Below are 14,340 nucleotides of genomic sequence, written 5' to 3'. Positions count from 1 at the left end.
TCTTGGAGTCTTTAATGTTTTATTAATGCCTTGGAATAGAAAGTGGAGGGAAATTGTAAATGACAAAAAGGTTGGCTAATACTAAATAATACTAATAAAAATAAAACTGAAAGTCACAGAATCAAACTTTACTAAGACAAATGCAAAGTTCTTCACTTGTTTGTTTTGTTTGTTTTATTAGTATTTGTAGGCCGCCCTTTTCCCTGAGGGGACTCAGGGCGGCTCACACAAAACCGGGAAGGGGGAATACAGACATTAAGATAGAAACATATAATAAAATAGTAGGCAACATACATTCATCATTCGGGAGGGGTAACTATCCTTCTCCCCAGGCCTGACGGGCGAGCCAGTTCTTCAAGGCTATGCGGAAGGCTTGGACGGTGGAGAGGGTACGAATCTCCACGGGGAGCTCGTTCCAAAGGGTCGGGGCTACTGCTGAGAAGGCCCTCCTCCTTGTAGTTGCCAGCCGACACTGGCTGGCCGATGGGATGCGGAGGAGGCCTAATCTATGGGATCTTATTGGTCGCAGGGATGTAATTGGAAATTAATTAATTAAGAAATTAAGTCCAGAAATATAAGATCGTGGTTACCTAGCTTGGTAATAATCCTTGTGAAACAGATCTTGAATGAGTATTTGACAGCAAATGAAATTTATTCCTAGGTCAACAGAAATACAGGTGTAAAAACACAGGGAGAATTAGCTTCAATTGACAATGCGGTAATCAGATCACAATGAGCATTGTGTTCAATACGGCGCAATAAGTAAAATCCTGACTTTTCTGAACAGGTTGAACAACTCTGGAACGCCTTGAGCAATTTCAACCAAACTTGGTACACAGATGACTTACTCTCTGGAGAAAAATACTGTGGGGGTAAGACACCCCTAACACTCTCAAGGTGTATGTTCTGTTAAGATACATCCTGTTGTGCCATACTGCCTACTGACTTCTACTGCACAGTGCAGTGGAGTTGCCATGGTAATGGCTTCACAGTACTCCACCAGGGGGCTCCCTTTGGTAAGAGGAAAAATCCAACATTGGAAATTACATTTGGTCTGGACATTATATTATTACACTATAAATAGATATCTGGGCAACACCGGTTTATTGGCTGGTATTTGAAAAGATTGGATTGAGGAATATAGCACTCTTTAAAAGGCTATCACAGAGAAGATTGCTCTATTCCCTAGAATGTAGAAAAAGAAACAATACATTTAATTTTCCAGGAGGAGGATTGTAAAAAAAAAAAAAGCCTCTTAACATACAGAAGAGTAGAACAGAGTTGGAGAATGAACCTTTGCCATACTACTGCCTAAGGAAAAAAGTTAGGTAGCCATCTGTTGAGACCCTTTGCTGTAATGTGGACATTTGCCACTGAGAAGAAGATTCATGGCCAACCAATCAATCAGTGATAACTTATGGAATTTCCAACCCAGAGACAAAGCACCACTGATGGGTAGCTGTCTCGATAAGCACCAACTTTTTGTTTCACGCGTTGCTTATAGGCATCCACTTCATCCGGAGTAGGAAATAGCTGGGATTCCTATACTCAAAATCGCCAATTCACCCAGATTTTGGTGAGGTTCACATCAAACTTGGCAGGGTTTAACATGAGGTCGCCCCCCACCCCCCGCCGTCCATAGACCGGTTTTGAATCGCAGGTAGGCGCTAGGACCCAGAATATTTTCAATACCAGAACTATCGTCTCTGATTTGAAAGAGATCGCTGCGATTCTCAGGGGGCGTGGTCCAATAAGTTCCCACACAGCGCGGAGGTGTGGCTTGCGGGAGGGCGTGGCTTATGTTATGATTTTTTTTCTTAAGCGAGAGTTACTGTACTTGTAACCTGCTTCAGAGAGTCTGCTCGGCGGCCTCGGAGAGCCATGGCGGGGAAGCGGCCGCTAGTAGTCTTGTTCGACCTGGGCGGCGTCCTTTTGGGTAGCACTCAGATGGTTTTCCGAAATCTGGAGAAGACAATGGGCTTGCCTGGGTGGGTAATCGAAGGGAGTAGAAGTGGTGATGTGGGTGGGCTGGATTTGCGTGCCCGTCCGATTCTCTTTCTGTGTCTTTACCTACGACGTCTTTAGCACTTTGTGTGCTGCGCCCGTCCGCAGTTATGGTGCAAAACTTAATTTTTGCAAGTTCAGTTGGCTTCATAAACATAAACGCCTGTGGCACTTTCTTTCACTGCGTATACGCAATGAGTTTTCCAACGTATTTATTCAAAAGTTCCAAGAGTTAGACACTGCCAAGTTCGGTGTGAACTTCACCAAAGTCTCTGGGTAAATTGACGATTTTGAGTTATAGGAATACAGATTTATAGAGCTGGCATTTTGTCCATTGATCTGCAGCATTGAGAGAACCAATTGTGTGCAAGTTCTTCGGGATTTTGAGGAGTCTTAAAATAGGGGAGAGAAATTCCGATGCCGCCTTGCAGTTAGGATTATTATGCTCAATAATTGTAAGCAAAGGCGTTGTAGTAATTGATATTTTTATAGCGTCAACTGATGTGTGTGATACATTATCCAGAACAGAGAAACAAATCCACGTATCAGAGAACTTAACTGCTACTAGAAATTATGTATGGAAAATGAGAAGGAAACGGAAGGAAAAGTAAACCAGAAAATAATGCACAATGATTGTACTTGTGATTTGTTATGACAGACTGTTCTGTACTTTATTTAAGATTTATATGCTGCTTTTTATTGTAAGAAAATACCAAAGCAGTTTACAACTATTATAAAAGCAGTCAATTGAAAAGACATTGGAAGTTCCTGCTTTGGAATATAATTTTGACAAATAATTTTGATTTTGTGAACCCCTTAGAGGTTCTAGGGAGACCCTCAGAGTTCCTTGGACCATACGAAACATGGGTATATAGAGGATTCACTTTAAAATATCTGGTGCCAGTTTCAGAACTTTATAAGCTAGTTAATAATTACTATTTCTCCTGTATATTGATTCCCACAGCTTATTTTGTTAGCATTGTGGTAAATAAGGCAAGTTTTATAGTATTGCAAAACCATCACTGGTTACTTAGGGTGTTGGCTTAATAACTTCTTTGATATGTAATGTACTATTTACTTTTCCCATGGATATTATGTATAACAGCTCAGTTTGGTAGAATATTATTATCCTTATAATAATGTATAGGAGACTGATATCTGTAGAATAGAATAGAATAGAATAGAATAGAATACTTTATTGGCCGTGTGATTAGACACACAAGAAACAAGGAATGCCTGGCTAGGTGGCTCAGTGGCTAAGAAGCTGAGCTTGTAGATCAGAAAGGTCAGTAGTTCGGCGGTTTGAATCCCTAAGATAGGTCTCCTGGGTGAGCAAGAGGTTGGACTAGATGACCTCCAAGGTTCCTTCCAACTCTGTTGCTGTTAACTGAATCTGTCTTTGGTGCATATGCTCTCAGTGTACATAAAGAAAAATAAAATAAAATACATTCATCAAGAATCATAAGATACAACACTTAATGATAGTCATAGGTTACTAATAAGAAATCAAAGTATACTAGGATACAAATAAAACAATATAAATTTTAAAGATGGAAGCAACATGTATAAGGAAAAATAATTCCTGTAGATTTGAATTGAACAGAATTTAGAGAAAAAAGTAACATGGATCTTTGAAGAATGCAGGTGGTTGGGATGCGCAGAAGGAACTAACAATGTATATTTTACATTTAATCCAAATCCAGATATGCGGACATATAAACGGCTACCCATAGATATATTTTTTTCAAAAAATATGCTAAGATTCCTATTTCTCCAACTGCAAAGTATGATTAGCAAATGTTCTTCCAACAGTCAGCAAGTCAGAAAGGTGTATACTAGGTCCAATTGTCTGAGGGGAGGGGCTGCTAACCGGGGCAAGTAAGATTTGTTAAGAAATAATTGCATAAACAATGCAAAACACTTGCTGCCACTCCCATATAAAGCAAGCATCTTCCCATGGTTATAGTCATGGGAAGGTACTAGGAAGGAAGAGAAGAAGAATAGTAATACAGTCTTAGTAGGTAAAATGACAGTGTTGTGGGAATTAGTTGTTTAGCAGAGTGATGGCATTTGGGGAAAAACTGTCCTTTGAAAATTGGGACTTGAAATTCAATGACCCTGAGCCTAAGTTGGCCTCCTAAGCAATAAGTTCTACCAGAACTAGGGTTTCTGTATGTAGAAGACTCTTTTTACCAAGAGGGTCTGTGAACAGCTTTCCTATCCTTCTGAAAAAGTAAAAATAAAGTAAATTGAAACTAGATAGTTGCAAGCTGCTTTAAAACCAAAATAAATAAATAAATCCATTCATAGTACAGGTGGAGGCAGGATTTCCCATTCAGAACAGACTTACTTTAATTGGCTTTATCTAAATTCCAAAGAAATATGGTCGTTTTAATAACCCAATGTAGGCAAATCAAAGATATATTTTTCTAGCTTAGCATAAAGCATGTGATCATAAGGATATTAAAGAAGTGTATGAACTTGTTCCACATTGAGAGTAGGATCTTCAGAGTAAATTAATAAGTCAGCCAAATAAATTATTAAAAAGTTATCCAAAAGAATATAAAAATATTCGTAAATCACATGAAGACCTAGGCAGTTTTTTACTAACCCATAATTCATTGCTGTAATGGGTATTCAAAGTTCCCATAATAAGAGTTGAAAGCAGTTATACATTAACGATCCTCTTTAATGCAAATTAGCAAGAGCCAATTGAAGGCGTTGAGAAGTAGTTTTCTTGGGAACAACCAAAAATAGCACAAAAAGTGCAAAGAAACACTTTATTTTATTTATTCATTCATTACATTTATTTATTTATATTTCATATTTCTTAACCACCCATCTCCCTCAGAATTTTTTATTTTTTTACTTTATTTACTGCCTATCTCACTTGATTTCCTCCTCTTGAGGAAAATAAATTATGAAAACTTCTGGAGGAATCAAAAGCTGTCTTCCTGTTTTATGATAGTTTTATTAGTTCCCCAAAAATATCACCAAAATTGACAATTTTCTTTGTTTTTTGCCCATATTTGATAAGGAGCACAGGAAGGTACTCCATTTTGTATGACAAAAATTGGCATATACAGATAGTCCTTGACTTACAACAGACCATTTAGTGACTGTTCAAAGTTAAAATGGCACCGGAAAAAATGACTTATGACTTATCGTATTTTTTGGAGTATAAGACGTATTGGAGTATAAGACGCACCAAGGTTTTGAAGAGGCAAATTTTTAAAAAGTAGGTACGTAGATAGAGGGATAGAGAGGGAAAGAAAGAAATACAGTAGGTAGGGACAGAGGGAGAGTAGTTAGGTAGATAAAGGGATAGAGAGAGAGATTGTGTCGGTAGGTAGAGGTATAGAGAGAAAGAAAGAGAGAAATACAATAGATAGGGACAGAGTGTTATTTGGTAGGTAGGTAGGTAGAGGGATAGAGAGAGAGAAAGAGAATGAGAGAGAAATACAGTAGATAGGGAGAGAGAGTAGTGAGGTAGGTAGGTAGAGGGATAGAGAGAGAGAAATAGAGAGATAGGTAGGGAGAGAGAGTGTGTGTAGGTAGGAAGGTAGGTAGAGGGATATATAGAGAGAAATAGAGATAGAGAAATACAGTAGATAGGTAGGTGTTCCTGCTGGCACAGCACTTGATCAACGTAATTCTCATCAATCAGCTAAAGAGCATTTGGAAAGGGGAAAAATGTTTTTGCACTCTCCAAACCTCCTAAAAATGGCCCATTTTTTTTAAGGCATGAATAGCCTGGGGCAGGGGCTGCCAGAGTGCTCCTGGCGGGGCAGGGGGGCAAAAATGAGCAAAAAGAAGCCCATTTTTCACGAAAACGGGCCCATTTTTTTTGTCAAAAAAATTGCTTGCATAGCCTTATGGAGGCTTATGGAGTGCTGCTGGGGGCTCATTTCTGCCCTCCCCAGCCTGCAGAAGCTCTCTAAAAGTCTCCATAAGGCTATGCACGGCCATTTTGGTGAAGGGGCAAGGCTTCGGGGAGGCAAAAAATGCTGTATTCAGATTTTCAGCCTCTTTTTTGATGAAAAAAGATGCATCTTATGCTCTGAAAAATATGGTACTTATGACCATGGCAGTATCCCCATAGTTATGTGTTCAAAATTTAGCTGCCTGGCAATTGACTCATATTTATGATGGTTGCAATGTCCCGGGGTCATGTGATCATTTTTGTGACCTTCTCACAAGCAAAATCAATGGGGAAGCCAGTTTCACTTAACAATTGAGATACTAACTTCACCACTGCAATGATTCACTTAAGAACTGTGGCAATAAAGGTTGTAAAATGGGGCAAAACCTACTTAACAAATGTCTCACTTACGTTTTGTGCTTAATTGTGGTTGTAAGTTGAGGACTACCTGTACTAACTTTTGCCTCAGAAAAATAGCATGTCTGAAAAATAGTTAAGCTGGACTAGGCTAGATTAAACTAGTCCTCATACTTTCTGAAGGGATGAAGCAGTTTATAGAAATTATAAAGAATCTTCCACTGCAGGATCTTCCATTCCTTACATAATAGGTTTTAGGCATGGCTTATCAAAGATTACTCTGAGATTTTGAGATTGAAAACGTATATATATACTGTATTGTATCTGGATGACTGATTAAAAGAAAAAAAAAACCCCAGGAATCTGGAGGGGCCAATGCAAACTTATAGGACAACAAGTAAGGCTAAATGTGTAGCCACATTAAATTACAATAGTCCTCGAGTTATGACCACAGTTGAGTCCAAAATTTATGTTGCTAAGTGAAACATTTGTTAAGTGAGTTTTGCCCCATTTTACTAATTTCCTTGCCATAGTTGTTAAAGTGAATCATTGCATTTTTTAAGTTAGTGACACGGTTGTTAAGTGAATCTGGATTCCCCGTTGACTTTGTCAGAAGATCGCAAAAGCTGATCACATGACCTCGGGATACTGCAATGGTCATAAATATGAAACAGTTGCCAAGCACCTGAATTTTGATCACATTGCCATGGGGATGCTGAAACGGTCAGAAGTGTGAGAAACAACAATAAATCATTGTTTTTAGTGCTGTTGTAATTTTGAATGGTTACTAAATGAATTGTTGTAAGTCAAGGACTAACTATTGTAAATTGAAAATATGGAACTAGAGGAACAGCTAGAGGAACAGAAAAAAGTTGGAACTACTGAACAGTGCAGTAATGAGTTCTAACTACCTTTTTCTTATGTAAAGGATTTGCAACTTAATGTGGCAATTCTACATTCAGAATGAACAAAATAGGTATCTGTGAAACACTTGGAACTCTGTCTTTTCCCTTCAAAACCACAGTTTTTGAAGAAAAAAAAAAGCAGCCTCTTTTTAAAAACTTGGCAAGAATGCAGGATTTATACAGGTAGTCCTCAATTTACAACCATTTGTTTAGCAACTCTTCAAATTGAATAGAATAGAGCTCGGAGGGACCTTGTAAGTCTTCTAGTCCAGTCCCCTGCTCAAGCAGGAGAACCTATACTATTTCAGATAAGTGGCTGTCCAGTCTCTTCTTAAAAACCTCCAGTGATGGAGCGCCAATGTCACTTAAAGTTAGAACGTCACTGAGAAAAGTGACTTATGACCAGTCCTCACACTTACAACCACCACAATATCCCCGTAGTGATATGAGCAGAATTTGGGCCCTTGGCAACAGGCATGCATTTATGAAAGTTGCAACGATCTAGGGTTGTACATGATCACCATTTGCAACCTTTTCAACCGGCTTCTGACAGTCAAAATCAATGGGAGAAGCTGGATTTGCTTAACAACTGCAGTGATTTCCTTAACAATCTTGGCAAAAAGATCCTAAAATCAGGTGCTACTCACTTAACAATCACTTCGCCTAGCAATGGAGATTTTGATTGTGGTTGGAAATCAAAGACTATCTATATATCGGTATGTGGAATTCACCATCATTTATCCATATTTTGTCTGCAAGGGCTTTTGTCAGGTTCATTCCACATACAATGGTACCTTGGTACTTAGCATTAACTGATTCTGGGAGGCTCAACGTCTACCAAAAATGATAAGTTCCCCAAAAATTTTTTCCATAAGGAGTAATGTAGTGAGTCACGAGGCAGCCAACACCAACAGGTTTTAGCTTGTGTGTTGAGTACCAAAACATGATGAGTACAGGGACAAAATGTTCACATCAGAATGCATTGAGTACCAAATTCCATAAGTTTCAAAGCAGTTGAATACCAAGGTACCACTCTACTTATGGTCAAATGTGTTGATTCTAATTATTTTTAGACATGCCTCCTTTTTTGCTACAGTTGTGTTTTGTTTCAGGTTAAAGTATATTTCACGTTTTGTCTGTTTCAGGTTGTGCAAACACTGCATTGGACCTTTACAATTGAGATAGCTCTGTGATAGGATTGTTTGAACTAATCATCATAAAATTGTACATTTATGTATTTCGAAGGGCAGCATTTTAGGAAAGATGCAGCATATCAAATGATGCAATATCCTTCCAATCCCAGAATAAAATAACTTCCTTTTATAGTTCAGCTTTTTTTAGAAGTGTGTTGCAATTAGATGTGGTGATCTGTGGTGAACTGATTGACAGTTCTTTAACAGAAAGCTAAGCTACCGTATTTTTCGGAGCATAAGTCGCACATTTTTTCCTCTAAAAAGAGGCTGAAAATCTGGGTGCGTCTTATAGACCGAATGCAGCATTTTTGTTGCTTCCTGAAGCCCCGCCCCTTCACCAAAATGGCCATGCATAGCCTATGGAGGTTTTCAGACAGCTCCTGGGGGCTGGGGAGGGCAGAAATGAGCAAACAATGGGCAGTTCCCGCCCAGCCTCCAGCAGCACTCTATAAGCCTCCATAAGGCTATGCATGCAATTTTTTTGACAAAAAATGGCCCGTTTTTTGCTCATTTCTGCCCTCCCCAGCCCCCAGGAACACTCTGAAAACCTCCTACAGGCTCTGCATGGGTATTTTGGTGAAGGTGGTGTGGTTTCGGGAGGCAAAAAAATGCTGTATTCAGGGTATAAGAGGCACCCAGATTTTCAGCCTCTTTTTTGGGGGGGAAAGGTGTGTCTTATACTCTGAAAAATACGGTATTCGTTTTTTTCTCAGATTTGCCTTGCATTCTACCAATATCCCTGCAGCAAGATCTGATTAACTATAGTTTGATATTTAGATGCACAGTATTCTACCATTGGTGTGATGACAAGCCAAACTGCTGTAACCCTTGAAAAGAACTGTTATTCTCTAATTTGTGTGAACGTGTTTTTCAACTTCCAGAGATTTCTTTCAAAAAGTTGTTCAACATGGTGGCTCTGATGGACCTTTCTCCAAAGGGATGACTGGACAGATTGGATTAACTCAGGTAAGAATTAGTTGCTTTTGGAAGAGAACACAGTTCTGGGAAGAACAAATTGTATAAACACCAATGCTCCATTTCTGGCATCTCCTTTTATGCAAAGGGTTTCTGGACACCAGGAGCAGAAAGGAGGAGTAGAATTTCATAGAGCAGAAAGGGATGGATGAGATGAGCCTGACTCACATTATTCAGGATGCCACAAAAACTATTTAATAGCAATAGTACTTAGGCTTATGTACCACTTCACAGTGCTCTCTAAGCGGTTTACAGAGTCAGCATATTTCCTCCCGACAATCTGGGTCCTCATTGGGTCCTCATACCAACCTTGGAAGGATAGAAGGCTGAGTCAACCTAGTGTTGTGGCCCGCTAGCAGCCAGCAGAGCTGGCAGCAGATTCGGGCAGTGAGGAGTTTGGGGAGGAACATGGGCCAGTTCTGGAGTCTGGGGAAGGCTCTGATGAGGGCTTTGTGTCAGAAGCAGAGATAGGGTCAGGGACATATGCTAGTTATCAGCTGTTGTCAGAGGCAGACAGCAGTGAGGCAGATAAACAGCTGGAGCCTGTTCCCAGTCTGCACATGCGCAGAATTGCCAGATGAAGGAGACAGCTAAAGAACAGGGATCAACTTGGGAGTAAGGTCACGGGTGGACAATGAATGGCCCCTCGAGGAGTGAAAGGGGAGTGGAGTTTGTAGGAGACAGTTAGTTCGCTTAATTGGTTCATGACTCTCCGAGAATCCTTTCCACGTTTTGCAGATATGGGCCTGGCAGCTCTCCAAGCCAGATAAGGTCTGTGACTGTAAATCCTCCCCTGAAAGACTTTGCTGGATGTGAATGAGAAGAATTCACAGTCAATTAATAAAAGGTTTTTTTGCTGGGACCAGGAGTTTGCTTCAGGCTCTTGGGAAGCCTCGGTCAGAACACCTTGAGCCAGTCAGGATCGAACTCTTGGCTGTAGGCAGAGTCAGCCAGCAATACTGCATTCTAACCACTGTGTCACCATGGCTTATGGTGGAGAAATCTTCCCATACAGGCAACATAGCAAGTATTAAATGACGATTTCCATAGCCCTATGAGGCTTGGTTATCTGAGGGACCACTTGTCTTCTGTAATTTTGCCCAGCCAGTAGAAATGTAAAGGTTTGCCATGTTCCTGGGCTCTTTGAACAACACAATCTATCTGAATCTGAAGCATGCCTTCTGTTTTGCAATTCCCGCCCCCTAAAATGTGGTTCCCTCTGAGATCCATGTGGTTCTCACCTTTGTGTCATTCCAGAAGCCTTTAAAAAAATCTGACAGTTCTCTCAAATCTTGGGCTAAGCGTGCATGGTGGCCCTTGATAGTTCTGTTTTGTATATATTTTCTCTTGTTTGGGCAGATTCCCCTCTGGTTCATTTATTACATACTGCATTTTTTATTTTGTTCTCTGAAGCCAATATGGAATGAGATAGTGTCTAAATTGAAAAAAAAAGTAAATAAAGTAAAGCCTTATTCAGATATTGGCTTACTTGACAAAAAGCTCACAAAAATATCACCCAGCAAAATTAGTTTCTTCATTGCAGGCAAAAATGTACACATAGAAATTCTATTAACTGAAATACATGTAAATCAAATACCTTATATTTGTTGATGATCTGGCATTTAAATTCTAGGCTTTTCTCCCCTCCCCATGTTTCTGAGTTGGTAGATTATTGATGGCCTTGGGAGGCATCTGATACATGTTGGTATAGTGCTCTCTCTACTGTGAGAACAGCTACTTTCTGTCTCACCAGTTTCATTTCTTAGAAATGTAATATTCAGGACCCATCATATGGGGATTTTTCAGAAAACCCAAACCAGGAACTCCTTTGTAGCTTAGAAAGTGCACCCTCTTCTATTCCCAACATAGTCATCTTCCATGTTTAATATGCTTACAATGGATGTCCTTATCACTTTGTTCTGTCTCACTCTATTTGTGTTAAAATAAACATAGTTGTATTTTAACATCTCTGTTTTAGCTTATTGCTGACTTTGAAGATGATTGCAAGAAAGTTTCTTCTACTTCTAATATCCCCCTCCCTGAAAACTTCTCATTGAGCGAGAGTTTTGTCGAAATGATGGCAAAAAGTGGCTTGAATGTACCCTTCCTGAAGGCTGCTACGCTTCTCAAGAAAAATGGTAAAACTTCTGTTATGCAGGGCAGGGGCATAATGCCTGCTATATTTATTTCACTTTATTTATCGTCAAATCAATTCAGTTCTTTTTAAACTGGAAAATGCTCTATTTCTTTGAGAAGGAACTCTTAGAAGACACATTCCTTTTTGTGCATGAGAATGAAAAGGGAGGAGTCAAATGCCTTTTTCAAGAAGGTGCATGTCCTCTGTGCTTTTTATACTTGATTTAGCTTTAAAAATAATTACTGTATATACTCAAGGATAAGCCATTTTAGGTTGCAAAATACTACTTCAAAGTTTCGTTTTAGCTTATCCGTGGATGGGCTTATTTGCCAATATATGTATATGGTAATTTTTTTTAAAAATACCCATGTTGTTGTTAGTTGTGAAGTTCTGCCCCACCCATTGCAACCCCATGGACAATGTTCCTCCTGTCCTCTGCCATCCTCTGGAGTCCATTTAAACTCACGCCTACTGCTTCAGTGACTTCATCCAGCCACCTCATTCTCTATTCTCCCGTTCTTCTTTTGCCCTCAGTCTTTCCCAGCATTAGGTTCTTCTCCAGTGAGTCCTTTCTTCTCATTAGGTGGCCAAAGTACTTTTGTATGGAAAACCCCATGGACAGTACCAAAAGGCAAAATACCCGCATATACTTACAGATAATCAGACCCTCAAATCTTTGGCCAAAATGCTATGAAAAATGTGCCATCTATTTATAAGCCAGTGGTGAAAATAAAAGTGTAAAGACATTTTAAGGGCTGTCTTATCTTAAAATAAATAAATACAGATAGTCCTCATTTATTCAATTTCCTGCCTCTTTTCAGGTTTCAGAATTGCTGTTCTGACAAACAACTGGATTGATGATACTCCTGGCAGGCATCAAACAGCATTTGCCTTATGTCTGTTGAGGAAATATTTTGACAAGGTGATTGAGTCCTGTCGGATTGGCCTGCAGAAACCAGATCCCAAGATTTACGAGTATGCATTACATGAGCTGAATGTAACACCTGAAGAGGTTAGTGACGTCTCAACATCTCCTCTAACAGATTTCCAGCTTTACCTGTCTGAATCACTCACTACATCAACTTGTAGTGTGTAGTAGAGTTGATAATGTTCCAAGAAACACTGTCATGGTCTGGAGATATTTTTATTGGGATTTAGTTCTCGCTAGTTTAGATTTCAGAGGTGATTCAATGAAATCTTACTTTGAAGCCTATTAAACACAATGGTACTTTGAGTATTAATGAGACCTTGGAGATCTATAATCAGATATTATTTCTCTCTTTAATATCTTTGAAAAGTAATTGTGAGGGAGGGAAATTTGACTAGCATTCCACGAAGGTGATAGGTATTTTCCCATCTCTTCTCTAATACACTCTGATTTGCTCTATTAAACATTTTATTAAGGGCAAATAATAATGTGCATAATATGTGCCTTAAATAAGTGAGATAATTATGGAATTAACATGCTCCCCCGTGCAGCAAATCTTAATTTTTTCCTATTCTCCCCTACCCCAAAGCTTAAAGCTTTCTATAAAGAAAAAACTCTGAAGAACTGTATTGCATAGTTTTTCTTTCTAAATCTTCTTTCCCCTTACTTTAACATTCTAGTCCTAATGGTTGAGGATATGTTTAAAATTGTGCACAGTGGCTATTGATCTTTTTAAAGATAGAGGGATTAATGAATAAGATCCTATATTTTGAGGGAGGGCAGTGCATTATTTTATATATTATTCTTTCCTGTTCTGTAAATTCATTTTGCATACTTAGTACATTTTGCAAAGTTCCACTTCTCTCATTGCAGCATGTAGATTGCCTGAATAAAGAATTTTTTTTTCTGGAATATGGGCCCTCCACCTGGAGCAGATCTTGATTCATTCTTCACTTTAGGTTATTTATCTGGATGACATTGGTGCAAACTTAAAGCCTGCTCAGAAGATGGGGATGACAACAATCCTAGTGAAAGAAGCTGATTCTGCTTTGAAGCAGCTTCAGGATCTGACTGGGGTTCAGGTAAGTAGTCCTTATCTGGGCTTTGGTATAAGCAGTTTCTTTGATCTCATACAGGTCTTGTTTTTTCAAACTTTGCTACAAAGTTGTCGCATATAAGCAAGTCAAGAGAACAAACTTTTAAAGGTTTCTTCAAAGCAAACAGGAAGGCCCGGTATAATTTTTTTTCAGCACAAATTCCACAGATTAGGAATCATTGAGCAACTGCAAAGCTCTTTGGGTGCATTGTATTGATTTGGAAAATGAAGTAAATAATTGCCTTAATTTGGAAAATGAAGTGAATAATTAGAGAATCTCTAGAATTATCTTAAAACTGAACTCAGGTTTCTATTATAAAGTAGTGGGAAGTCCTCTAGATAATTTGGACCCAAAGTATTTTTTAAAAAATTTTATTTTGGGTCTCATACATATATTTATAGGTATATGTTCTCATAGTTATTATTCTTATTATATTTTAACCCTTTTAAACATTCATTTTCCCATATAAAAAAATTAAGATATATAATTGAGATTGCTTTTTTTACCATCCCAATACACCTATTGAAAATATGAATAAAATAGTGTGGAAATATATATGGCAAGGGAAAAAGGGAATTAATATAAAAATGCTGCAAGATTCAAGAACCAGAGGTGGGTTTGGATTACCAAACTGGGAATTATGTTACCAGGTGGCAGCATTAACTTGGATGAAAGAATGTATTTTATTCAAAAATACAAGGTTGACTTTGGAGGGACATGACTTACAGTTAGGCAGGCATGCATTTTTGTGGTATGGTAAAAATAAGGTACATGGTTACTTTCAGAGACATTATGTAAGAAATGGATTGTTAACTGTATGGG

General features: G+C 38.8%; 1 protein-coding gene across 1 annotated transcript in view; it reads left to right on the top strand.

Annotated features, from left to right (window-relative positions):
• The first annotated feature begins 1,821 nt into the window (after positions 1-1,821).
• The window catches only part of EPHX2 (epoxide hydrolase 2), an 81,378-nt gene continuing 68,859 nt past the window's right edge, over positions 1,822-14,340 (top strand). The window contains exons 1-5 of the mRNA XM_032215143.1: positions 1,822-1,988; positions 9,263-9,347; positions 11,335-11,494; positions 12,315-12,505; positions 13,381-13,503. Of these exons, the coding sequence (XP_032071034.1) occupies positions 1,882-1,988; positions 9,263-9,347; positions 11,335-11,494; positions 12,315-12,505; positions 13,381-13,503 (666 nt within the window). The 5' untranslated portion in view covers positions 1,822-1,881. The remainder of the gene's footprint in view (positions 1,989-9,262; positions 9,348-11,334; positions 11,495-12,314; positions 12,506-13,380; positions 13,504-14,340) is intronic.

The sequence above is a fragment of the Thamnophis elegans genome, chromosome 4 (assembly GCF_009769535.1).
Source record: "Thamnophis elegans isolate rThaEle1 chromosome 4, rThaEle1.pri, whole genome shotgun sequence".
Lineage (NCBI taxonomy): Eukaryota > Metazoa > Chordata > Lepidosauria > Squamata > Colubridae > Thamnophis > Thamnophis elegans.
This window is presented reverse-complemented; position numbering and strand designations above follow the sequence as displayed.